Source organism: Geotrypetes seraphini, chromosome 1, assembly GCF_902459505.1.
Source record: "Geotrypetes seraphini chromosome 1, aGeoSer1.1, whole genome shotgun sequence".
In the NCBI taxonomy this organism is placed as follows: domain Eukaryota; kingdom Metazoa; phylum Chordata; class Amphibia; order Gymnophiona; family Dermophiidae; genus Geotrypetes; species Geotrypetes seraphini.
The window spans coordinates 195897129-195922739 of NC_047084.1; the positions used below are offsets into that span (position 1 = coordinate 195897129).

General features: G+C 41.4%; 1 protein-coding gene across 1 annotated transcript in view; it reads right to left on the reverse strand.

Annotated features, from left to right (window-relative positions):
- Positions 1-3195: 3195 nt before the first annotated feature.
- Positions 3196-25611, reverse strand: part of LOC117359952 (EF-hand calcium-binding domain-containing protein 6-like) — a 177208-nt gene continuing 154792 nt past the window's right edge. The window contains exons 15-20 of the mRNA XM_033943447.1: positions 22809-22923; positions 18935-19059; positions 12154-12397; positions 11257-11429; positions 7805-7973; positions 3196-5062 (exon numbers count right to left, since the gene is read on the reverse strand). Coding sequence (XP_033799338.1) covers positions 4787-5062; positions 7805-7973; positions 11257-11429; positions 12154-12397; positions 18935-19059; positions 22809-22923 — 1102 coding nt within the window. The 3' untranslated portion in view covers positions 3196-4786. The remainder of the gene's footprint in view (positions 5063-7804; positions 7974-11256; positions 11430-12153; positions 12398-18934; positions 19060-22808; positions 22924-25611) is intronic.

A 25611-nucleotide genomic window follows, 5' to 3' on the forward strand; every position in this document is an offset into this window, starting at 1 on the left:
GGGGCGGGGAGAGTCTGTGATAGCCTGTACTGCTGCTAACAGGAGCAGGGTTTAAAGATTAGGGAACAAGCAGTGCAGGCTTGTGAAGCCCCAAGGTTTGCTACCCCAGTGACACTGAAACATAAGGGAACATTGGGTGGGTACAGGATCACTGAGTCACTATAAGGGAGGCAGTTCCCCACCTTCTGGCCTTAGCTTGAGGGAGAGGTCAGTTAGGTGAAAGTATTTCAAAGAAAGCCTAGTTCTAGAACTGTTTCACAGCACCTGCAGGGAAAATGTAAAGCAGCAGACTGTTCACTCCTGCTGGCTGGCAGACCAGCAGGGTGAGGTGCTTGCAGAGGGAGCTGCAAGAACTGGATTGTGGGGCAGCCACTGCTTAAAGGTGTTTCAACCTATCTTGGATTACAATGATGAACTATTGATAAAATGTTCCAATGATAAACTGCATGTTTGAAGATAACTGTATGGAGGAATGAAATAAGTTGATGTTTTTGAATTCTCTGACTGGAGGTGATGCAAGGAGAATAAAAGTTTTTGGCCTAGAGACAAACAGTACTTTGCTAATACTTGCTTGACTCCGTTGTCTCTCCTAGGAGCACTGGTCTGTGCGCAAGTGGTGGAGGTTCAGTCTTACCTGACAGGCGTGGGCCCCGCCACAAGATATATATATATATATAAAAGAATCAGTCTTTAATAGATTTCGATTACTGTATATACTCGAATATAAACCCGTCTGAGTATAAACTGAGATACCATTTTTATCCCCCTTTTTTTTAGGGGAAAAATGGTAACTCGAATATAAACTGAGGGTTTATATTCTACCATTCCTCCCCCACATACTCCTCTGGTGACAGGCATTCCTACCCCACACTTCCTGCTGGTGGTGACCCTCCTCTGTCCCCACCTCTCCACACCACACTGGCAGTTCCCCTGCTGTCAGGCCCTTCCTCGACCCAGCAATTTCCCCACCATTAGCATGCCCCTCCCTACCTCTTTCCCCCACCCTGAAGAGTTATAATCCATCCCCCTCCTGGACCCAGTGGCAGGACCCCCAGGCCTACCATGCTTCCATGATTGTTTAGCAGGATGTTGAGGCAGGGGGGATTCTCATTCGCTGAAAATGGCTACCGCTGATTGGTCCATAATATGATATTACAAATGACATTACACATGCAGAATGAAGCAATCATGGCCTACGTGAGTTAATTTGTAACTTTTTTTTTTTTTTTTAGCATAACCACTTCCAAACTAAAAAACCCCCTCCCTTTTATCAAGCTGTGCTAGATGTTTTTAGCATGTGCCAGCGAGGTAAGTACTCTGACACTCATAGGAATTCTATCAGCATTGGAGCATCTACCACACCGGCTCATGCTAAAAACCTCTAGCGCAGCTTGATAAAAGGGTCCCTAAATACCCTAGATAAAATGCAATAGCCTCCATGAATAAAAGTCAAATGCCTTCATCAACTCAAAACAGAATGAATATATAAAGACAAAGAATGCAGTCCTTTGATATTCTTCATTTGCTCGCTCAGTTTTTGTGTGCTGAAAGGAATATATCTCCCAAAAGCTAGTCAAGAAATATAGAGGCCCCTTCACTAAAACAAGAGTGATGTACTTGGTGAGTAGAAATCCAAGGGAACTGTATGTGCTGAGAGGTGAGAGACTGATATGCACGGATGGGGAGTGGGACCTTGTAGTGACAGTGTCTGAGGATCTGAAGGCAATGAAACAGTGTTACAAGATGGTGGCTGTAGCCAGAAGGATGCTGGTCTTTATAGAAAGAGGCATAACCAGCAGAAGAAAGGAGGTGTTGATGCCCTTGTACAGATCGTTGGCGAGGCCCCACCTGGAGTACTGTGTTCAGTTTTGGAGACCGTATCTGGCTATGGATGTAAAAAAACTTGAAGCTGACCAGAGAAAAGTGACAAAAATGGAGTGGGGCTTGCACCAAGAAGAGATCTGAAGACCTGAATATCTATACTCTAGAGCAGTGTTCTTCAACCACTGTGCCGGTCCACAGAAATTTCCTGCCGGTCCACAGGGTCAGCGCGTGCATCAGGCCCAAAACAGTGTTCTTCAACCGCCGGTCCACGGTGTGATCGATGCGGCGTTATCTTCGAGCCAGCTCCCTCTTCCTAACTGATTCAGTGCACAAAGCCACGGGCAGTGGCTCCTACGGGCATCCTGCGCCTGAACCGGAAGCCTTCTCTGACATTGCGACGTCAGAGGGAAGGCTACCAGATGAGGCACGGGACGTGCAAGGTGCAATTAGTACTATTATGGGGGCGGGGTCTGGGGTGGAGATTGGGTAGAGATGGACGGGGTCTGGCCCATGACTTAGCCCAGTGTTCTTCAACCGCCGGTCCACGGACCGATGCCGGTCCACAGAATAATTATTTTATTTCTGCCGGTTCATAGGTGTAAAAAGGTTGAAAAACACTGCTCTAGAGGAGAGGAGGGACAGGGGAGATATGATACAGATATTTAAATACTTATGTTGCATGTTAAAAAAATGGGCTTAGCATATTTAATGTGGCACTTTCCTGCATGCTAAGCCCATTTCTAACACTGCCTTAATTAAGGAATTTTTTTCAAGAGCACTTACCGCCTTCTGTTTAGGAGGCGCTGGGCTTCCATATTAAGCCTGCATTATTCAGTTGGTGTACGCTAATGCATACCTGTTAACTGAATAATGCATCCATGCTCATTCTCTACCCATGCCATGCCCCCTCCAAAACATATTTAAAAAATATAAATAACACATGCATTGTGCACGCTAAAAAGCAGATTACCATAAAATGCTTTTGTTTATGTACGTCCAAAATATACTGTTTTGTCATATAATTAGCACCCAGTGCCATCTGTATCTGTTAATTTTAACTTTTAACTTGATATACAAGCAATGTCTTGCAATACAAGTACATACAGTATAAACGTGTCACATCATCACAACTGAGCCGATGGTTCTTCTCTCTCTGACACTGCAAGAATGTAGTGTCTGTTCTAAACGAGCAAATACAGTATACAGGCAATACGAGTACATACAGTATACACGCGTGACTGTTCTAAATGAGTGAGGTCTTCCAATACAAGTACGTATAGTATTTTGTATTAAAGTTTTTGGGTTGTGGAACGAATCGTCTGAGTTTCCATTATTTCCTATGGGGAAATTCGCTTTGATATACGAGTGCTTTGGATTACACGCATGCTTCTGGAACGAATTATGCTCTCAAACCAAGGTTTTACTGTATTTTATTTTAATGTACACCGCCTAGAAGCTTGATTAGGCAGTATAACAATTTTTTTTATAAACTTGGAGCACATTTTGCCGTAAGCCTTTTCCTGGGCACTAACCCCTAATTCTATAAAAAGCACTACAAATTGTGCATGCCAAAATTACACATGCAATTTAATTGAATAACAAGCTAATTAGTGTATATAACTGTCATTTTAACATGCAATTATTGGTGCTAATTAAAATCAAATACATGTTATGCAAGTAAATTTAGGCACGGGATATGCACCTAAATTTTACATGTGCGTCAAAAAAGGGGCCATGGAAATGGAAGGTCCTGGGTGGACTGTGGGCATTACTTTAAGTTATGTGCATAATTATAGAATATGGGTATCCGCACCTAAATTTAGGCCCAGGCATATACATCCCATTTTTATTGGCGCAAATGGCTGTGCCTACATTTAGGGCTCCTTTTATCAAGGTGCGGTAGGCGGTTAACGGGCAGAATACCGCACTTTCATCCGCCTGCCGCGCTAGTCGCTAACGCCTCCATTGATGAGGCGTTAGTTTTTAGGCTTGCCGCGGGGGTTAGCGCGTGATGAAATGTCCGACGCACTAACCCCTGTAGCGCGCCTTGATAAAAGGAGCCCTTAGTCACAGTTCCTGGGTGCAAGCACTGTTCTTTAAACTGTGCCTAACTTTAAGCAAGGCTTATAGGATAGCACTTGTTTTGTCACAGATTTTTTGAGCACCGTATATAGAATTTAGCCCTAAGTGTGCATTAAGGGCTTAATGCCCTTTAGCAAAAAGGTCCCATATTCTTAGTCTGATCTGAGGAAGAAGGGATTACCTTTGCTAGCTAATCATAAACTACATTAAGGGGGTCATCTTACTAAGGCGCACTAACGGATTTAGCGTGCACTAATTGATTTAGCGTGGGCTACAGATTAATGCATACTACATGCTAAGTCACCCATCATATTCTATGGGTGCCTTAGCATTTAGCGCCTGCTAATCTTTAGCATGCGCTAAATTGGTTAGCGTGCCTTGGTAAAAGGACCCCCAAGTTAGACCAATAAAAAAAGTATTTTTTCCCTTTGTTTTTGTTTTATTTCTACACATTACCTCTTAGGTCCAATAGAAAGTCATCACTGCATTTTTCTGTTGACCTACGTTTCTATTTAAAATCCCTTAAAAGTATTTAGTTGGCAAAGGATTACTAGTGCTGTCTGCCCAGTGCACTTTGGAAATTTTGCCAAGTACCTGAAAAGTGCAAGTCTATGCTGTACTCTTGTGAAATGTCACAAGAGTACAGCATAGACTGTCACTAGAGTACTGTATAGCACTGCCTTTAGGCTGTACCCAGATCCATTCTGGAAAATGAGTATATTTGCTCCCACCTCAACTTTGGAGATCTACAGATAACGGGAAACACTAAGCGCACTGGTTTACAGCCCTCAGGGGTCAATTTCTCCATTTCTGAGATCAAATGGCTTTTAACTAAAAAAAAAATGTCAATTTAGACTTGGTGTACATTACAAAACTTTCTCTAATGAGGATAGTGTACATTGGAATCCACATTATGATTTGCCATTGCTAGATTTTTTTTCCTTTTTTTGCAAGCTTCTTCCAAAAAGGATTTGTAATGAATTTGGCCATTCAGATTTTGATCGTATTTCGACATGATGTGAAATACTTCATCTTCATCAAGGATGAGGTTGCAGAGCTTGAGAACCGATCTGAATTCTGGCAGGGAGAGGTAGCCACTCCTGTCAGTGTCCAGTTTCTTAAAGGCTCTGCGGAGAGTCTTCCACTCACCTTTTAACTGCAAATTCAAAGGAAATGATCACTAGATTGTCTCACTGCATACCATTTCAGCAGTGACTAAATTTCCACATAATTAGTTTGAGGATACAATAACCATTACAGTAATTCAATATACTGAACATTAGCCTCTCTATATAGTTACACTGAACTGGCAGCCCACTTTGAGAGGAAGTATTATGGAATAATTTTCATACTGTCGCCGTAGATGCAAAATCTGTAGGCCCATTTTTACCTGTAAATTGTGTACCAGTTTTCAAAAGTGAAAGCATGCATGCCTATTTTCACTTTTGAAAATTGGTACAAAGTCCACAGATGAAAAATTTCCAAAGTAAAAAAAAATCTCCACAGATAAGTGCCCTTCCTTTCTCTTTGGAAATTTTTCATAATCAAATAAATGCAAATATTTAAAAAACAACAACCATAAACAGAAATTAAAGGGGGAAAATAACCTAAGTAGGTATAGATGAATTCTCCCAATGGCATTGCCCAGTGGAGGCCGATTCCAAGTTTAGTTGGAAGCCCAAAGGAGCAAAAGAAAACTGCTGAAGATGAAACCCCCATGGCTGAAAGCGGAATCCTACTTAGGAAAGCAATGTTGCAGTGTATGGAGGGAGGAGACTTGGAGGAAGGAAAATAAAGCTAACAGAACTAGTTTGGCTTTCGTAGGCAGGCATTGAGGGTAAATCAAAAAGTAAAGGCAAAATACATTTAACGGCTTTAATAAAAGTAACAGTGAGCAACTGAACATATCACTTTTCCACATAGTCCCCATGCAAGGCGATGCATTTGTTGTATCGTTCAACAAGCTTTTGCATTCCTGCAAATAAGTTTTCTGGCTGCTCCTGAAGCCACATGAGCACAGCTTCCTTTACTTCATCATGCTTTGTCTTTTGCTCTCCAGGTCACAGTGATGCACCCATATCTCATTGTCGGTGACAACTGTTTTATTATCTATATGTTCTGAAAAAGTTGATCTTTTTTTTTTTAATAACTTGTATGATTGCGTATTTTGAGGAAGTTTAAGAATTGCATGTTAGTATTTTAAGATCAGGGTGTGTTTGTTCACCTATGTTTATGTTTTTTTCTTTTGTATCCTACATAGGGTTTTGGTCATGAGGTGATATGAATGTTTAAATAAATAAATAAATAATCAATGACCCTGGTACTTTAGATAGATTGTGAGCACAATGGGACAGATAGGGGTAATGCTTGAGTGCCTGTTAACCATTTAGATAATTTTGATAGGCAGTATATTACATTACATTACATTACATTAGGGATTTCTATTCCGCCTGTGCCTTGCGGTTCTAGGCGGATTACAATATAGAAGATATCTGGGCATTTCCAGTAGAATTACATTACAGGATAAGAGTAAGTTACAGGAACCGTAAAGAATTATGATACTTCAATTTCACGGAAGATAATACATATCACAGAAGATAATACATATCACAGAAGATAATATATATCACCGTAGATAATACATATCACAGAAGATAATACATATCACAGAAGATAATACATATCAACTGAAACAAGTTAAGTCAGGTGGGGTGTAAAAGAGTTACAGTAATTCTAGATCACAGACAAAGAGATACTATAGGTGGGTGTTTCCAAAGGCGTTGATTGGGAACTCATTGGATGGTGGTTAGAGTGATGGGAGATATTTTTTGAACAGTAGTGTTTTTATTTCTTTACGGAACTCTTTTATGTCTGTTGTTTTGGTCAGTAGTTTTGAGATGTCAGAGTCAATTTTAGCTGTCTGTGTCCCCAGGCATATAAATACCTAAAATAAATCAATCAAATAAAACATTCTCTCCAGGAACTGGGTCGCAACCTCAACACACTGTTGCTTGTGCAGATCAATAAGCTGCTTGGGAACCCATCGTGTGCAGACTTTCCTGTATCCCAAGTTGTCATGCATTATGGCAAATGCAGATCTATAGCTGACATCCAAACTGCAGCCAACTGAGACACCATTATCTGTTGGCCTCTAATCAAGGCATCCGCCCTGTCAATATGCTCTTGAGTGCACGATGTTGGGCAACCACAACGACCTTCATCGGATACATCTGTTCTTCCTGCTTTAAACCTCTTTAATCACTTATAAACCTTTCATTGATTCATGGTGCTATGTCCATACTGAGTCAATATCAAATGATGAATTTCCACAGGTTTCACTCTTTTTGCCCAAAGAAAGCGCACTACTGTGCGTTGTTCTTCTATGGTGCAATCTTGCAATGGAGCATCCATGTTTCTGACCTCGTGGCTAGCACACAGCTAAAGGCTGAGCGCTGCACTGTGGGTGGACAAACTATCCAACAGGCAATGTATGAGTACACATGATGCATTTCACCAGCTCTGGTCCGTTTATTGTGTAATGTAACAATTGCCTTTAATTTTTGATTCTCCCTCGTATCTACAGATTGATTTCTGTATTAACAAGATTCTGTCTTTTTGCTTGTCTTTGGTGATCTTCCCACTGTACTGTAGCTGTTTTCTATTCATCAATAAAAAGAGTTAAAAAAAGAACTAACTTTTATTTTGCCCGTGTCTGACATTATGAGTCTTTATTGGGGGGGGGGGGCACATACCTAATAGAAATATAGCTTTGAAAACAAGAAGACAGTTTGGTGTGAGTAGTCCTTTTAAGGCAATGTTATGTCATAACAGTCTACTTTTGTTTTCTAGCTACAGCATTTGGGAGACATTACCCCCAGGAGAAATATAGCACTTCTACCTGCTTTCTTATTCTAGCTGTCAAGGTCTCCAGAGCTTCTGGTGGCGCTTCTGATTTGGACAGATAGGCCTCTCCTCCCACTCCCTGCATAATAGCCTCCATGTTGTTTACATTTCTCCACATCTGTCTTCGCAATGCAAATGGTTGCAGAAACTCAACATATGAAACACTAAAAACAGAAGGTGATAAAATATATGCACAAAAATTATTTTGTATAATAACATACCTTACATAACGAAGGCGAAAGCTGTTAGTCATGCATTTAACCTGTTTATTTTTGGGATCCATTCATCAGTTGATAAACTGGATGGATATTACTTCATTTACATAAAATAGATATAATGAGGATGAATATTAAAATTTTATAAGAAAAAATATTGACAAAAAGAAGAGCAACTATTTTGTTATTGGATTTTTCAGATTTTAAATTTGACTTGTCACATGTATTCTTTTTTTAATTTCGTCAGATGTATTTCATTAAGTAATAGTCCCTATTGGTAAGAGTGGTTCTCTGACTGGCTCTCCTCCATACAAACAGGTTAGTTTTCATATGTAAAAATAAACCTCTGCATAATGCAAGGCAGATGGAAGAGCGTAGCACCCAGGGAACTCACAGCCCTAGCATAAGATCTGGATTGTGACAGTTGGAGCCACAGGAAGAATGGAGCTGAATGTGCCATAAGGAGCCCAAACCCCACATTGTAAGAAGGGTCAGCCACCATGGTGGGGGCTGCAGGAACAATAGAGTTGCCTCTACAGCAAGGAGTGGTTAGAGCTATAGCCTCAGCACCCTGAGGTTGTGGGTTCAAATCCCATGCTGCTCCTTGTGACCCTGGGCAAGTCACTTCATTGCCCCAGGTACATTAGGTAGTGTGAGCTCACCGGGACAGATAGGGAAAATGTTTGAAGTACCTGAATGTAAACTACTTAGGTTATAAGTGGTATATAAATACTAACATAAATAAATAAATAAATATGGAGTCAAATTCTGTGGCATAAGAGGATTCAACAGGACTGCAAGGAAAGATAAAAAGATGCTTCTTTCTTTTAGATTTAGTGCAATACCAGTATGTTAGTTGTTAGTTCTAACACCAACCCTTCTTAAATGATAGCAAAGTTAAACAAGAACTTTTCACAGAAGTTGCACTTGTGAGTCGGATGACAACGGCGGCCTCGGGAGACCCTTGAAACAGCACTGTTTGTGCGAAACATGTCGGGTCTGACTCCCAGGTCCAGCTGTGTGGTTAAAAGCTAAGTATACACACCAATAAAAATACATCAGTTTATAAAAATGATAATAATTTTGTAAAACTATCATAGCATTTAGATAAATTTAATACCTATGATGAGTTGCCACGTAAATCTCCCGCTGTTTTGAAGCTAACATAGCGGTGGAGTGGTGGGGCTGAGGTATTTTAGAAAAACCATTTACTTTTGAATATTCCAACCTTGTTTAACTTTGCTATCTTTCTTTTAGATGGCATGGGATTCCTTATGTTAGCTATTGCTTCCCACTAGTCACAAATCTGCAGAAGGGTATCACTTTAAATCTCTGAACTTCTCCTCTTCTGCAGTGGAGAACAGCTCCCTCTTCAGTTGATACCAAAGCGATCGAACTCCACTGAAACGGAAGAAAAGGGAAGGAGGGGTACAGGGAGCTTCCCCGGTAATAAACCACATTCTGCTCTGCTCTGTAACTTATGATAAATGAACAGTAAATGATCCAATGTCCCTACCTCGAGATGACAGTGCCAGCATCTATTAGACTTAGAACTATCCAATTTCTATAAACGAACAAGGGTCAAAAAGCTCTATGTAACAAGAAAAACCATGTTTGTCTTATAGATGCAGACGCCGTACATCTCATCCTCCAAATCCAAATTCGTGGCCTTTGAGATGCAGATATCTGCTGCTTTATCTCAATGCTCCAAATGTCACGAAGACCAGTCTTTGGTTTCTTATTCAAAAATTCAGATATTAATTTATACCACTGAGTGGCCTGATGTCCCAGGAAATCTGTCTGGAAGCATAGGACCGGCAAGCTATACTGATTTTTTAGATTTCGCCAATCAGGGAACCCCCTTTCTGAATTGCTTGCTTCAACTGCAACCACTTATAATTTGAGACTTTGAAATACCAAAAGATTGTTGCAGTCATGAAAAATCAAGCATTTTCCCATTTGAAATAACATCATCTAGTGTACGTATGCCCACCTTCATCCAATGCTTCCAGATGACCTTAAACCCGCCAATTTGAATCTTGGAGTTCAGCCAAAGGGACTGACACGTGGATTTATGAATTGGTATAGGTGTTAAATTATTAATAAATTTTAATGTCTGCCATGTGTCTAATAAAATTCTATTGTCCTTATACAGCCTAGGTAACTTGATACTTAAGATGTGACCCAATCTCAATGGAGACAGGAGTTGCCATTCCAACCATAACCAGTCTGGAAGATTTTCCTTGAGCTTTGGGAGGATCCAATACATACCCTGACACATTATATAGGCTTGATGGTATCTATAAAAATTGGGAAAATTTACCTCACCCGCCGCAATTGGTTTTTGTAAAGATACTAAAGCAACTCTTGCGGTTTTACCCAGCCAAATAAATTTAGTAAGAATACTATTTAATTTCTTGTAAAGGACCCCTGGAAAAACACTGGTAACATGCCCATTTGATAGCAAACCAAAGGCAAAATCATCATCTTAACCGTTTGAACTCTCCCCCACCAAGACAAATGTAATGGGTTCCATTGCTCACACATTTCTGTGACCTTCAGCAGTAAAGATTTTTCATTTACTTTCATCGTCTCTTCGACTTTCATCGACTACAACTTCTAGATCAAGCTTGTCCAGCCTTTTTATATCAGGGGCCACATTTTATATTTTGTAACATTCAGAGGGCCAAAACATGCTCCATTGTATTTTGCCATATGCTTCATCAAATATAACAGTGTGTTGTCTCCTCCCAGCCAGTCTCTCTCTCTCTGTTTCATCTACCCGCAGCCTTCATCCAGTTTACTTGCTGTCTCTCATGTACCCCACCAGGCCTTATCCAATCTGTTTCCCTTCACCTTGCTCCAGTTATAGAACAAATGATGAGCTTCCTGCTTCCTCACCATGACTTGGCTCTTTGCAAGTCTGACCTGTATGGTGCCGGAAGTTCAGGTTGGTCTCGTGGTTTCGAGTCTCATGAGACTTAAGACTTGAAACCACAAGATCAAGCCAAACTTCTGGCACTGCAGCTTGGCTCAAACTTACAAAGATCTGAGTCATGGTGGGGAAGCAGGAATCTTACTACATATAAGCACCAGATGAATTACCAAGCTTCTGAGGGCCATTTAAAAAAGCACATGGAGGCCCGGGTTGTGGACAAGCTTGATTTAATAGATTTTTCCCCCTATGCATAAGTTATATGTTGCATTTAGTTAAGTTAGTTCTCCAACTCACCATCCATCTTCATTTACTGCAAATTTTTTTGTCAACATTTCACACTCATATTCATTCAGGTGCACACAGAGTTCTGTCAAAATATCTTTAAATTCTTCCTTACTGACAAAGCCAGTATGATAGGGATCAAGCTCTTCAAATTCTCTTTTCAGATCATCCCAGAAGAGCTCTACCTAAGAAAAACAAAACACAAAGGGGAAGATTCTCAAATGTTGGTGGTAAAATCTGACGGGCCGCTGTCACAACCACTACTGTAACTATTTCAAAAAGGTGAGTCATTCTTAAAAAACCACACATGCAAATGAGGTTGGTGGAGAATCGTGAAGACCCCAAATTGAAGAACGGCAGGAGGAATGCCCACTCCCTCACCGCCGATATCAAGCACCCCCCGGCAAACAATAGCAACCTGGGCAGTTCTAGCAATGCCCACTCCCTCCTGCCAACACCCTTCCAGGCAGCAGGAGGGATGCCCACTCACTCCTGATGCTGCCGTCAAGCAACCCCCGACACCTACTGGCAGCGGGAGAGATGCCCACTTTCTCCTGCCGCCAAGCAACCCCCTGACACCCTCTGGCAGTAGGAGAAATGCTCACTCCTTCCCACCACCAAGCAAACCCCCCAACATCCCCCCGGTGGTGGGAGGGTTGCCCACTTCCTCCCACCATTACCCTCATACCCCAAATGACCCGACACCCCCTGCCCCCCCCTTTACCTTGTTTACAAAGGATGGCCGGAGGGATGCCTCCTACCTCCAGCCTGCAAGCTTGCCTCTTCAAAATGGCGGGCCTTCCCCTCCCTGGGATGTACCGTAGAGGGGCCTAAGGCTCTGATTGGCCCAGATGCCTAAGGCCCCTCCCATAGGATTCTTTATGGATTATTTTTCAGTGTAGTACTAACCTTTGCTCGAACACGATCCACCAATATATCAGAATCACAGTTGAGTTTTTTAGAACGAATCTTGAAGTCAGAGTCCCCTTTCTTAGGGGGATTAATTTTGGCATTAGGAAAACAGGCCGATTTGGGGGAGAAACCAAAGTGCCTCACAAACTCCAGGAAATCAAGAGTTCTGTCTTGATTTGTTATCAGTGTTTGCCAGAGCCGACGGATTTCACCCAGAGTTATTTCAGGGTTTATATTGAAACTGTTGTCAAAACATGGGATAAAAAAAGAATAAATTAGCTGATGCCTCAAATAATGACAATAATAATAGTGCATCTATAAGCAAAGAGACCAATCGTTAACTGGGAGAATAACAATAAAGACTAGAATTAAAAATCAATGATTTATGAAATAAGAACATCTTAAGATATTTCCTAAATTTCACATAGGGCTGGGTCCTTTTGCAAACCATGCTAGTGATCCTGGCATGGCAAATGCAACGAAGCCTATTCAATTCCTATGGGCGTCATCATATTTGCTGTGCTGGAATCACTAGCTTGGCTCTGTATAAGGAGCCCATAACAGGTCAACATATCATTTTCATCAGAGTTAATGTTGGGTGGATTTTGTAGTATTTTTCATGCTGATTTCAAATGTATGTTTAGTTTTTCACTAGCACGTCACATTTTTATAATGAGGCTCATTATATATCATGCATTTATAGGATAAACGTATAAGGAGGGTTAACGACAGTTGTCTTTGTTTTTTTATATTAGACGGTGATTAATATCAGTCTTTATCATGCCAAGACATTGTACTAATCATCCAGATAGTTTTTGTTACATCTGTGGTTCATTCACAACAAAAGCACAAAGCCGCCCAATTACCGTAGATCTGAAGAAGGTATACAAATTGTACTTTGGCTGTCCACTGGGTGACAAGGATAAGTCTTTGGCTCCACATATCATCTGTACCAGTTGTTCTAACGGACTTCATGACTGGCTCAATTGACGAAAGGCAACGATGTCATTTGCAATCCCAATGATATGGAGGTAACCGTGAGACCATATTAAGATTGCTACTTTTGCCTTGTGAACACAAGTGGATTCTCAGCTAAAAATAAGCACAAAATTATATATCCTACTCTGGATTCTGCTATTAGGCCGGTTCCTCATGATGACTCACTGTCTTTCCCTGTACCTCCACAAGATGGACTTGCTTCTGTGGAACATGATGATGAATGTGATGATGATGCAGCTGCTGGTCACAATCCAGAATTCTCTGTTCCTGATTATGTGAATGATGAAGATTCAGAACCAGAGATTTTACACAAGCTGAACTCAATGATCTTATAAATAAATCTTTCAAAAGAAAAAGCAGAACTTCTTGGTTCAAGGCTTAAGCAAAGCACTTGCTTGCAAAAGATGCTACTATAACTCAATACAGAAAAAAGAAATCATAACTTAACAACATTCTTCACTGTAAATGGTGCATTGTGTTTTTGTCGTGACATCAACGGGCTCTTCAACGGTTTGTCACAAGTGCATTGTCCAGATGAATGGCATTTCTTCATTGATTCTTCATCGAGAAGCTTGAAGGCAGTGTTACTGCACAACAGTAATTGCAAACCAAGTACAGTATACCAATTGCCCATTCTGCTCATCTAAAGGAGTCTTATGAGAATATGAAGAATTTACTAAAAGCAATCAGTTATAAAACACACCAGTGGAACATCTGTGGTGATCTGAAGGTCATTGGCATGCTAATGGGAATGCATGGAGGATTCACTAAATACTGCTGGTTCCTGTGCTTGTGGGATAGCAGATCTACAGCTGAACATTATGTCAACCGTGTCTGGCAGCTGAGGGATATCTATAACCCAGGGACAAGCAGTGTGAAATTTATGCCATTGGTGGATCCTCATAAAATATTTCTTTCAGCTCTTCATATCAAGCTGGGGTTGATGAAGAACTTGGTATAGGCCATGAGTAAAGCAAACTCGCCAGGTTTTCAATATCTTATTAAGAAATTTCCAAAAATCAGCACAGCAAAAATGAAGGAAGGGATATTTATAGGCCCACAGATCAAGTCCGTTATGCAGGATGAAGATTTTAAGCAATCACTCTCAGCAGCTGAGCTTGAAGCTTGGGAGGCATTCAAGTGGTTAATGGAAAACATACAAGGAAGGAGTTCAGAATCTCCTTGACTCATATCAGAAGCTTGGCTGTCGCATGTCATTAAAAATACACTTTTTGCACTCACATCTTGACTCTTCTCCTTCCCCGTTTCCTCCCCCCCAGATCTGGTATGTTTATGTTTTATTAACATTTGATATACTGTTTAAGCATATTACAGATCTAAGCAGTTTACAATAAAATACAGGTACTTAGAACTTCTCTATCTGTCCTGAAGGCTAACAATCTAGCTAAAGAACCTGAGTAAACAATTATTAAAATAGAAAAGATATAACAAAATTCCAAGAATTGTGATGGAAAGGTACAATTCAAATAATAAAAAAGAAAAAGATAAAAGAAATAAAAAGAATAAAATTAAAATATACAAATAAGTTTAAGAGATTGAAGATCCCCCATGCTCTGGCATCCCTCACTTCTCCTCTCCTCTCCTTCCCTCCCCCCCACACACACACCGTGGCCTGGCATCTCTCTCTCTCTCTCTCTCTCCTCTCCCTTCCCTTTTCTTCTCTGGTCTTCATTCTCAATTTATTTTCTGCCTGTCTAGAATAAATTCTTTCATACTATCTAGTCCTCAATGTTCCTCTTTTCACTTTGTATATGTATAGCTTGCCATCTCTTTCCCTCATTCTTTCCAGTATCTCACAAACTCTATCCTCTTCCCCCATCCAGCAAATGTCCTTTTTTCTCAATCCCCTTTTATCTAGTATGTGCCCTCTTTTTTTACCCCTTCCATCCAGCATCTTCCTCTCTCCTCTCTACTTCTATCCAGTGTCTACTCCCTTCTCCCTCTCCTCCCCACTTCCATCCAGCATCTTCTCCCCCTACCATTAACATCCAATGTCTGCCCCATTCCTTCTCTCCATCCACTCCACTTCATTATCTGCCCCCTCTCTCTCCCTCCACCCCAATTCCATACATTATCCTGCCCTCTTCTCTCTTTCTCTTCCTCCACACCAATTCTATCCAGTATCCTGCTGCTTTCTCTCTCTCTCTCCATCCCACTTCCATCAGCATCTGCTCCTTCTCCCTCTCTCCCTCTACCCCACTTCCATCAGCATCTGCCCCTTCTTTCTCCCACCATAAGAACATTAGAATTGCTGCTGCTGGGTCAGACCAGTGGTACATCGTGCCCAGCAGTCTGCTCACGTGGCAGCCCTTAGGTCAAAGACCAGTGCCCTAACTGAGACTAGCCTTACCTGCGTACGTTCTGGTTCAGCAGGAACTTGTCTAACTTTGTCTTGAATCCCTGGAGGGTGTTTTCCTCTATAACAGCCTCCAGAAGAGCATTCCAGTTTTCTACCACTCTCTGGGTGAAGAAGAACTTCCTTACGTTTGTACGGAATCGATCCCCTTTTAACTTTAGAGAGTGCCCTCTCATTCTCTCTATCTTGGAGAGGGTGAACAACCTGTCTTTATCTACTAAGTCTATTCCCTTCATTATCTTGAATGTTTCGATCATGTCCCCTCGCAGTCTCCTCTTTTCAAGGGAGAAGAGGCCCAGTTTCTCTAATCTCTCACTGTATGGCAACTCCTCCAGCCCTTAACCATTTTAGTCGCTCTTCTCTGGACCCTTTCGAGTAGTACTGTGTCCTTCATGTATGGCGACCAGTGCTGGAAGGGGGGGTCATACCATAACCCAGTACATCGGCATGATAACCTTCTCCGATCTGTTCGTGATTCCCTTCTTAATCATTCCTAGCATTCTGTTCGCCCTTTTCGCCGCATTGCGCGGATGGCTTCATTGACTTGTGAACCAGTACTCCCAAGTCTCTTTACGGGGGGGGGGGGGGCCTTTCCAAGTATTGCACTGGACATCCTGAATTTGTGTATAAGATTTTTGTTACTGACATGCATCACCTTACACTTATCCACATTAAACCTCATTTGCCATGTTGCGGCCCTGCAACGTGTTTATGCCACGTTGCAGGTCTTCACAATCTTTTTGCGTCTTCACTACTCTGAATAACTTTGTATCATCTGCAAATTAAATCACCTCGCTCGTCATACCAATTTCCAAGTCGTTTAAAAATATATTGAAGAGCACGGGTCCAAGCACTAATCCCTGCGGCACTCCACTCATGACACTTTTCCAGTCCGAGTATTGTCCATTTACCCCCCTCTATGTTTCCTATTCGCCAATCACGTGAGTATTTCAGCCTCGTGAGTATTTATCCACGTGAGTATTTCAGCCTCGATTCCATGGCTCGCAATTTTTCGAAGTAGTAGTTAAGAACATAACATAAGAACATAAGAAGCGCCATCTCCAGATCAGACCTTTGGTCTATCAAGTCCGGCGATCCGCACACGTGGAGGCCCAGCCAGGTGTACACGGGACCTTATCAAACGCCTTCTGAAAATCCAGATATACAATGTCGACAGGTCACCCTTGTTTATCTGCCTGTTTACTCCCTCAAAGAAGTGCAGTAAGTTCATCAAACAAGATCTTCCTTTGCTGAAGCTGTGCTGGCTATTAGTTGGAGCTGTTCAGCTATAGCCCCTTTCAGTTCCTTGATTACCCTCGAATGGATGCCCTCCTGTCCCAGGGATTTATCATTTTTAAGCCTATCAATCTGCCTGCATACCTCTTCTAGACTGACTGTCAACCCTGTCAGTTATCCGTCTTTGTTTCCTGCATATAGCCTGTCGGCTTCCAGTATGTTGTGTATATCCTCTTCGGTAAATACAGATGCAAAAAATGTGTTCAGTTTGTCGGCGATGGCTTTGTCCTCCTTTAACACTCCCTTTATTATATGGTCATCCAACGGTTTCCTTCGCGGGTCATTTCCCCTTAATATATCAAAAGAACGGCTTGAAGTTTTTTGCCTCCTTGGCTATTTTTTATTCGTAGTCTCTTTTGGCTCCACTTACCGCCTTATGGCACCTGCTTTGATGTTTGTGTTTTTTTTTCCAGTTTTCATCCGTTTTTGACCTTTTCCATTCCTTAAACAAAATCTTCTTGTCTTTGATCGCTTCCTTCACTGCTACAATGAGCCACGCCAGTTCCTTGTTCTATTTCCTCTTGGATCCCTTGTTGATACACGGTATATATAGATTTTGCGCCTTGGTAACTGTATCCTTAAAAAGGGACCATGCTTGTTCTAGCATTTTTACAGTGCTTAACCTCTTCTTAATCTTCTTTCCCACCATGAGTCTCATCCCTTCATAATTCCCTTTTCGGAAGTTCAGTGCCATGACTGTTGTTCTGGATTGATGTTTTGCCCCTGTGTCCATATTGAAGTGGATCATATTATGATCACTGCTTCCCAGCGTCTCTTCTATTTCTACACCTTGCGCTGGTCCTAGTAGTCCATTTAGAATTAAGTCCAGAATTGCATTTCCTCTCGTATCCACCCCTTCTCTCTCTCCCTCCACCCTAAATCCATCCATTATTCTGCCTCTTCTCTCTCTCCTTCCCCGCACTTCCCTCTTCCTCCACCCCACTTCCATATAGTATCCTGCTCCCTTCTGTCTCCCTCCACCCCAATTGCATCCTGCCCCCTCATCTTCCCACCTCTGTTGCTGCTTTCTAAAAGCAGCAGAAATGGCAGTAAACTTAAATGCAGCCATCGTGGGACCTTCCTGCACCTTTCCGTGGCTGCCAACTCTGATCTGGAGTAAGGAAGTGATGCCAGAGGGGGTGGACTGGCAGTCATGGGGAAATGCAAAAAGGTCCCACAATGGCTGGATTTAAGTTTACTACTGCTGCTGCTTTGGGAAAGCAACAGTGGAAACAGCAGGGTAGGGCAGGAGGTCCTAGAGTGCCAGCTGCACACCTCCTTAGCGCTTGCACCCGGGTTAGTCTGTTCCCCCCCCCCCATTGGTATGCCACTGAGACCCCAGATATTTAATGCTGGGACCCCCTGGTTCAGGCATTGAATATCAGCAGTCACTTGGAAGCTAACCCGGGCGCTGCTGATATTCACACCACTGCCTAATTAACTTTTTGGCTGTCCTGACTTTAGGCAGTTACATAGCTGGTTAGTGGGCTGAAAATCGCCTCTCTGCTCCTGTTCTGCAATGTTAAGTGGCATTAACCAGTTAAATGCTGCTGAATTATTGTTTGCTAAATCACTCAGTGGGGTTTAACAAGACAGGAGCCTCTCTTGCCAATTAAACCTTTTGAATATTAGGCAAATTATTTTCTAAAATTAATAAAGTTACTGTGCAATACAGAATGGCAATTATTGTTTATGATCTTACATGTCAGATTAAAACACGTTAACTACAGAAACTTACTCTAGAATATGACAGCAGAGAAAGACCGTACGACCTATCCAGTGTAATCATCTGCACCAACTACTAATCTCTAAAATCTTTTTCCATTCTCTTACAGATCATTTGTGCTTTTCCCATGCTTTTTTGAATACAGCCACAGTCCTCGTCTCCACCATGTCAACTTGAAAATATCAACCATTTCTTCAGTAAATAAATATTTTCTTAGATTACTTCTGTCACAGGCAGAGCTATCCCACTGCCCACTGTACAGTCATTAGGGGTAATTATAAATACATTAATGTAAAAATTCTTATCACAAGAAGAATGGTAGGAGACAGGCTGCCACAGAAACACTCCTGTTCTCAGAAAGTCCAGCGATGTCTTCTTACCGCTTTAAGAGAAAGTACATATTCTCCTGAGTGAGACGCCTTGAATTCATTTCATCCAGCTCCTCAAACTCTTTCTCAATCGCAGAGTAATTTTTATGCAGGAGGTTTTTAATGATTTTGAACAACTTCAAAGAGAAAAGAAAGGAAAGAAAGAAACAACAGCACTGCATGATTAGTTATGCACTTGTTCATTTATTTCTAAACTTGGTTACCTCTGCTGTGCATTGCTCATTCATGAAGAATCTGCTGTAAAGAGAAAGGCTTACAAAATTGTGGCTTTCTTTTTTTCTCCAGGTATTTTCTGCAGGGTTTTGCTCTGTTTGCATTGCTTTCTAACTCACTTTTTTTTACTTCATTTCAAATATAACTCCAACTGGGCTCCAAGGCACTCATGATATTTTGATCCCTTTGTTTTGGTGCAAATAGAAGGGTGAACATTTGCATCCTCCCCGTAATGTGGTTTTTAGCGCCCACCATGGAGGTAACAATTCTTATAGGAATTCTATGAGCGTCAAAGGTGTTACTGCCATGGCCAGCACTAAGAACCTCACTACAATTTTGTAAAAGGGGGAGGGGTAATGTAAATAAAAATGTATGTATTGTGACAAGGAAAAGTTCAGGGACAATAAAATATTTAAGTTGCAGGCTAAGCCAAGCCCTGTCGCTGCAGAAAAACTCAGTATCAATACCACACAGATTGAGCACAAGGCTTTAGAAGTCAGGAAAGTGCCAGTGACAAAAGCTTATTTACCCTTAAGAGAGAAGCCTGGTAAACAGCAGCTAATTCCAAAGCCCACAAACCCTAATAGTAAGAAGAAAACACAAATTGGGGGTGGGATAGAAATGACTACACCTGATAACACAGCTGGAAAAGCATTAACAATAGCAAGCAGGCTGTTCAAGGTTCAGTCAATTAGAACTCTAGGTGGTCCTGTAGGTGTAGGTAAAATGAGAGTCCTGAAGCCAGAGAAGAGAGACGTGGCAGCACCAGGGGAGACAGCTAGCAGCAAAGCAGACTCCATTGGCAAGCAGAGGGAGATTCCTAGCTCAGCACTGAAGCCCAAGGGTAAAGGCAGGCCAAGCTACAAGCTGGAAGAGAGCTGATCTAGAACAGCTGGCTGTAAACCTTTCTAAACCCAGGTTGCTAGAGAGGTCATAAAAGGAGCCAACCCAAGCAATAAGGGAAGAGGTAGACCTTGTTTCTGTAACTGGGGAGAATGTTAATGAGCCAGATGGGGATGTGTGTAAGAGTGAAGGGGAATCTGATTTACTAAGCTTGCAAGATACTGAAGAAATGCAGTGGGAACAGGAGTCTTAATTTAAAGCTTGCTTATGTCAGTAGGAAAAATTCTGCTGTAGAACTACTGATAAACAAAACTAAGACATTTTTCAAACATTTCAGTCTGAAGCCATAAGAACTACTGTGGGGGAAGTTCAGCTGTGCTAAGCCAGGAGTTAAAAGCATGCTGTGAACTATTTATACAACCTTTGGCTAAGGTGTTCTTAAAGACCACACAAAGGATCCAGAATTATTAGGGTTGTTTATAAAGAACCCAGGAAAGAACCCATATTTGAGAAAGCTGTATTATGAACTGTGTTTTGCAACAGATGAAAGTGCTAAAGTGAATTCTATTTTGTGATTTTGATTTAATGAACTTGAACTGACTTGGTGTGAAGTGACAACACTTATTACTTGTTTTGCTTACATATCCCTGGAATTGGGGAACAAATTAAAAAAAGCTATATTTTTGAACCTAAGGTTTTGGTTTTTATTTTTGAATTGTGCAATTATCATTTTGAACACTCCAGAGAACCACTTGGCTGGGTACAACAATGAGGATTGAGACCTGCTTACTTCAACTCCCCGCCACAGTATGTATTTATTTAGATAACTTAGAGCACCTTTTACAAGTCACAGTAGTGATTTCCGGTGCGGCAAATGCATTGAAGCCCACAAGAATTAAATGTGCTGTATCACATTTTCAGTGCAGGACTCACTACCAAAGCTTTGTAAAAGGGGCCCCCTAATTACATGCCCTATGTACTTAAAATGTCCTATTTTACATTTTTTAAAATTTGTATTTATTTATCTTTTAATTGTAATATACCACTTATATGCTAAGTGGTTTTTACATTCAACTACTTTATCATATTTCCCTGTTTATCCTGGAGGGCTCACACTTTATCTAATGTACCTGAGGCAATTGAGGATTAAGTGACTTGCCCAGGGTCACAAGGAACAGTGAGGCTGTAGCTCTAACTACTGTGCCACACATTCCCAACAATAAAATGTTGATATTGGAATTGAGATGCTCAGGTTAGCATGTACTTGATTCCAGTGGTATTCTAGAAAAGGACACACAGAGCCTTTTGTAAAATGCTTTCAGGAGTGCATGTGTATTTGCCAGCATATACAGCAGAGCAGCCATTGAAAAAATGAATGGCATGGACCTGGCAGCTTTTACCTGGCTGTGTCGACACTTATAAGTGGAATGGCAGTTTAGCAACTTCTATGTGCAAATGCCTTCACATTTGCATGTAGCTGTTTAATTTGATTTGATTCAATTTATTAATTTTATGTACCATCTTTTACTGATGTGTAAAAGAAGTTCACAATCAAAAAAATTACATTGATACAGTATAACATAAACATTAATTGACCATTAACACAACCTAAACAACTCTAAGGCCACTTCTCTAAAAAATAGCATGGTGATATTTAGGTTGCTGTGCATTAGGGAGTAATGAGATGTAAAATGTGCAAATGCATGTTTTACATCTCATTACTAAGCAAATAGCTTATCACAACTAGTGGTGATACACCAAAGGTTGCATTAGTGCCCAAAAACCATGTTAAAATAGCAACAGCTTTTTACCATTTAGGAGCCAGCCAGATGCTCCTAGCCTGTGGTACTGGGTTCCTGCTGCACAGACCTAAACCCCTTGATGTTCATCCCCCCTTCCCCCCCATGGCTACCTGACTTATTATTAGTAGTCCGGGGGAGTTTGGAGGTCTAGAGAAATATGACCCCCTAGTGGTAGTAATGTGAGACTGCCACTAGGGGCCTTTTTGATAATGGCACTGCAGTGGCCAGGAAGATTGGACATCGCTCCTGCTGAAGAGCCCCAGATCACAAACCACCCCAGTGGACCCTCCCTTGGACCACCAATGATAAGTCAGGTAGCCATGAAGGAGGTAGGTAGGCATACGAGAGCTGAACATCAGAGGGGTTAGGTCTGGGGGGGGGGACCCAGTGCCGCAGGCCAGGAGCTTCAGCCCATGGCTTTGTGAAGTCTGATGTTCCAGGGCCACAGAAAAAATGTTGCTTGAGAGGTATATGACTGCATTTTGCCAAAAGGTCCATATTTGGTTCATCGGTCATATAATTTCTTGTCAATCTTCATTATTAATTTTCCATAACACCAGCGAATCTATAATGGCTTCAGTTAATCATGCACATTTAGTCTTGCTCCTATCAGCAATTTAGAGGGGTTTAAACTAGACAATCTGAAATCATCATCTATTTCTATGCATTGGACACCTTAAAACAGCATGTTATCATAAGGATCAATTGCTTTCTCTTCTACATTTTTGTCACATCTGGATTTGTCACATCTGGAAAAACTATCTGGATAAAGATTAGCTGTTCCCAACCAGCATTCCTCCAACTTTTCCAATAATTAACTGGTTAATTTTTGACTGGATGGGTTGCCCAAAAAACTTAATGTGCAAGAATTTCCAAAGCAAAGACTTATCTGTTACTCTCAAAGTTACTTGCAAAAATCTTTTGAAAATCAGTTTCCTCATAATTAGGGGCAGTCGAATAATTTGGGAAGATCTGTTGTGTATGTAAGATGTTTGTTTATATGCTACCTGTTTAGGAGTTCTTCTACTGTCATAGTCTTCTGTTGAGGAATAGGCATTGAGATGTTTTGGTATCTTTTCTTCATCATCAGACTTCTCATTAAATAGACTGGGCACGCCCCTCCTTTTAAGAAATGAGAAACTGATATGTAACTATTAGTTTAATTATTAGCACAGAAGTGCCATAGATACATGCACAACTTAATATAGTAAATGACAGCAGACAAAAGACCTGTGTGGTCCATCCAGTCTTCTCAACAGTCACATTCATTTCTGAGGCAATGTTTAAACCAACAATCCAGTAATTATTCATTTTAGTTGCTAAGTTCCACTTTAAGACTTTTTTCCCCTTTCCCCTGAGATAGGCAAGACCTGTACTCAGACCATATGAATGTGGTATAAAAAAAAAAGTGCATTCTTGCTCCTGATCCATATTGCAGCATATGGGACACAGGCCATAGAAGTCTGCCTGGCATCGGCCACCCTGCTCAACCACTGGAGTCCGTGCCCGAGTTAACTCCAGCCTATGCCAATCCATCTTGACACATACTGAACCCAGCCTGTAGAAATCCGTCCAGCATAAATGATGTTATTGCTTTTGAGTTGTAGAGTTTTTCATAAACTACATGTACAAGTTTGAGCCTTGCCCAAGCTTTGATCATGTCCTTGCAATACTGTGTGAAAACAGCACTTAGGTGGAATCTTGGTGATTATGCACATATGTGCACACAGACGTGCTAGTACAGTTGATCCTTGGTATCCATAGGGGATTGATTCCAGGAACTCCTGCGGATACCAAAATCCACAGACGCTCAAGTTCTTGACACATTATGGGGACATTCTATGTTTTCTCCTGTTCTGGCCATAGGTTTGCACTACTTTATGAAAGATTCAATAACTGATTTTGCTTCGTCCAAAGACGCATGTTGATAGTGGTTTGAGAGCGCCTGAAAGCTCCTTTCTTTGCTCTTGTCCTATGGGACTGATAAGGCTCAAGCATGTCCTGGATATGATCAGCTGCACACAAGACAATAGAAGGACTAAATAAAGTCAATATTCAGCCACATGGGTCAATGTATTATTTGTTTGTCTAGCTGGCAATGCTGAATACACAAATGTCCAAAATTGGACATTTCATGTTATACCTGCTATCGGTGCAGCCCACCTAGAAGTTTACTGGCTAAATATTGCCATTTAAATATATAAATTATTGGGTCAATATTCACAATAACTTTTCCAGACAGGTAGTGGGTCTTCCCTTTCCTGATGCATCCCAGGATGCATCAGGCAGAGGCCTAAGGCTCTAATTGGCATAGGCACCTAAAGCCCCTCCTAGACGGCGGGTCTTTTGGCACCTGAGCCAATCAGGGCCTTAGATTCCCTCCCAATGCATTCTAGGATGCACCGGGAAGGGGAAAGCCCACTATTTTTGAAGAAGCGGACCTGCCAGCAGGAGGGAGTGGGCATCCCTCCTGTTGGTCTTCAATACAAGGTAAGAGGGGATCCCAGTGACAGAAGGGAGTGGGCATCACTCCCACCAGCCTTCAATTTAAAGGTCTGGGGGCTTGGGAGGGGCTGGCAGGGGGGATCCCGATGGCAGGAAAGAGTGGGTATCCCAACAGCTGCACCCATTAAAAAAAAAAAAAAAAAAAAGTTTTTCTTTCTGCCCCGCTGAACTGGCAGGGAAAGCCACGAAGCAGCTCAGCAGGGCAGGAAGAGCAGCTAGCTTTACAAGAGGGATAAGATGTTCCTAGCAATTGCTCTTCTGAACAAGCGCCAGGCACAGTTCATCTCCACCTTTACCAGTGATTCAGGCTGGCAAACTACAATGTTGGCTCTGTGAATGTTTTCATCAAGCCATGTCGTACTGTTCTTTTCGAACATTAGTAAAGTCTGCTTTGTTTGAAAAATTTATCACTTAATTAGGTCTTTTTAAGATTGTAATTACTTTTTAACCTTTAACTCTGGTTTTAACTCTGGTTTTATCCTATGATATGTATGTACTTTGCTGATTGTTCAGTTTCTTGTGGTGTAAACCACCTTGAACTCTTGGGTAATGGCGGTATAAAAGAATAAATTTATTATTATTATTCTCCGCACGATTAGCATGCATATAGGCCCCCTTTTATCAAGCTATATTAGGGGTTTTTTTTATTGCTAGCAGCTGTGGTAAGAACTCCAATGCTCATAGGAATTCTATGAGCATCGGAGGTTTTACCACAGAGGCCGGCGATAAAAAAGGGGACCATAATTTCTATGCTATTGTGCTGAACTTCACTGATAAAGAAAAAATTGCTCCCACCATGGTATTTTTTTATTGTGGTGTCTGGAGCTGTGTACATAAGTCTATTAGGTGCCCATAATGTAGGCCTTTAAAACCCCAGATCTACATTACAGGCACCTAAATTTTAAGTTAAGCATAATACTGTAATAGTCGCCTAAGTATGATTGATAAGAGATAGGTGCCTATCTTTTTAGATGCCATTTACAGAATTTCCCCCTTACTGCCCACAGAGTAAGTGGCGGTTAGGACTTACGTGATAATGGCCACATGCTAATAGGCAAATTAGCTTGTGGCCACTCATAGGAAATATGGAAAACGGGGCCATTTTACTGCAGTCCTAAAAGTAGCCTCAGCGTGTGGGAAAGACCCATGCTGGGGATAGTGCTGGCCATTTTTTTTAGTGCTACTGAGTAAAAGGTTCCCTTAAGATCAACATAAACATAAAATTCCACTTGTATACCGCCATACGTCTCAGTTCTAGGCGGTTTACAAAGACAAAAGAAAGCTATACAAGCATAGCAGATCATA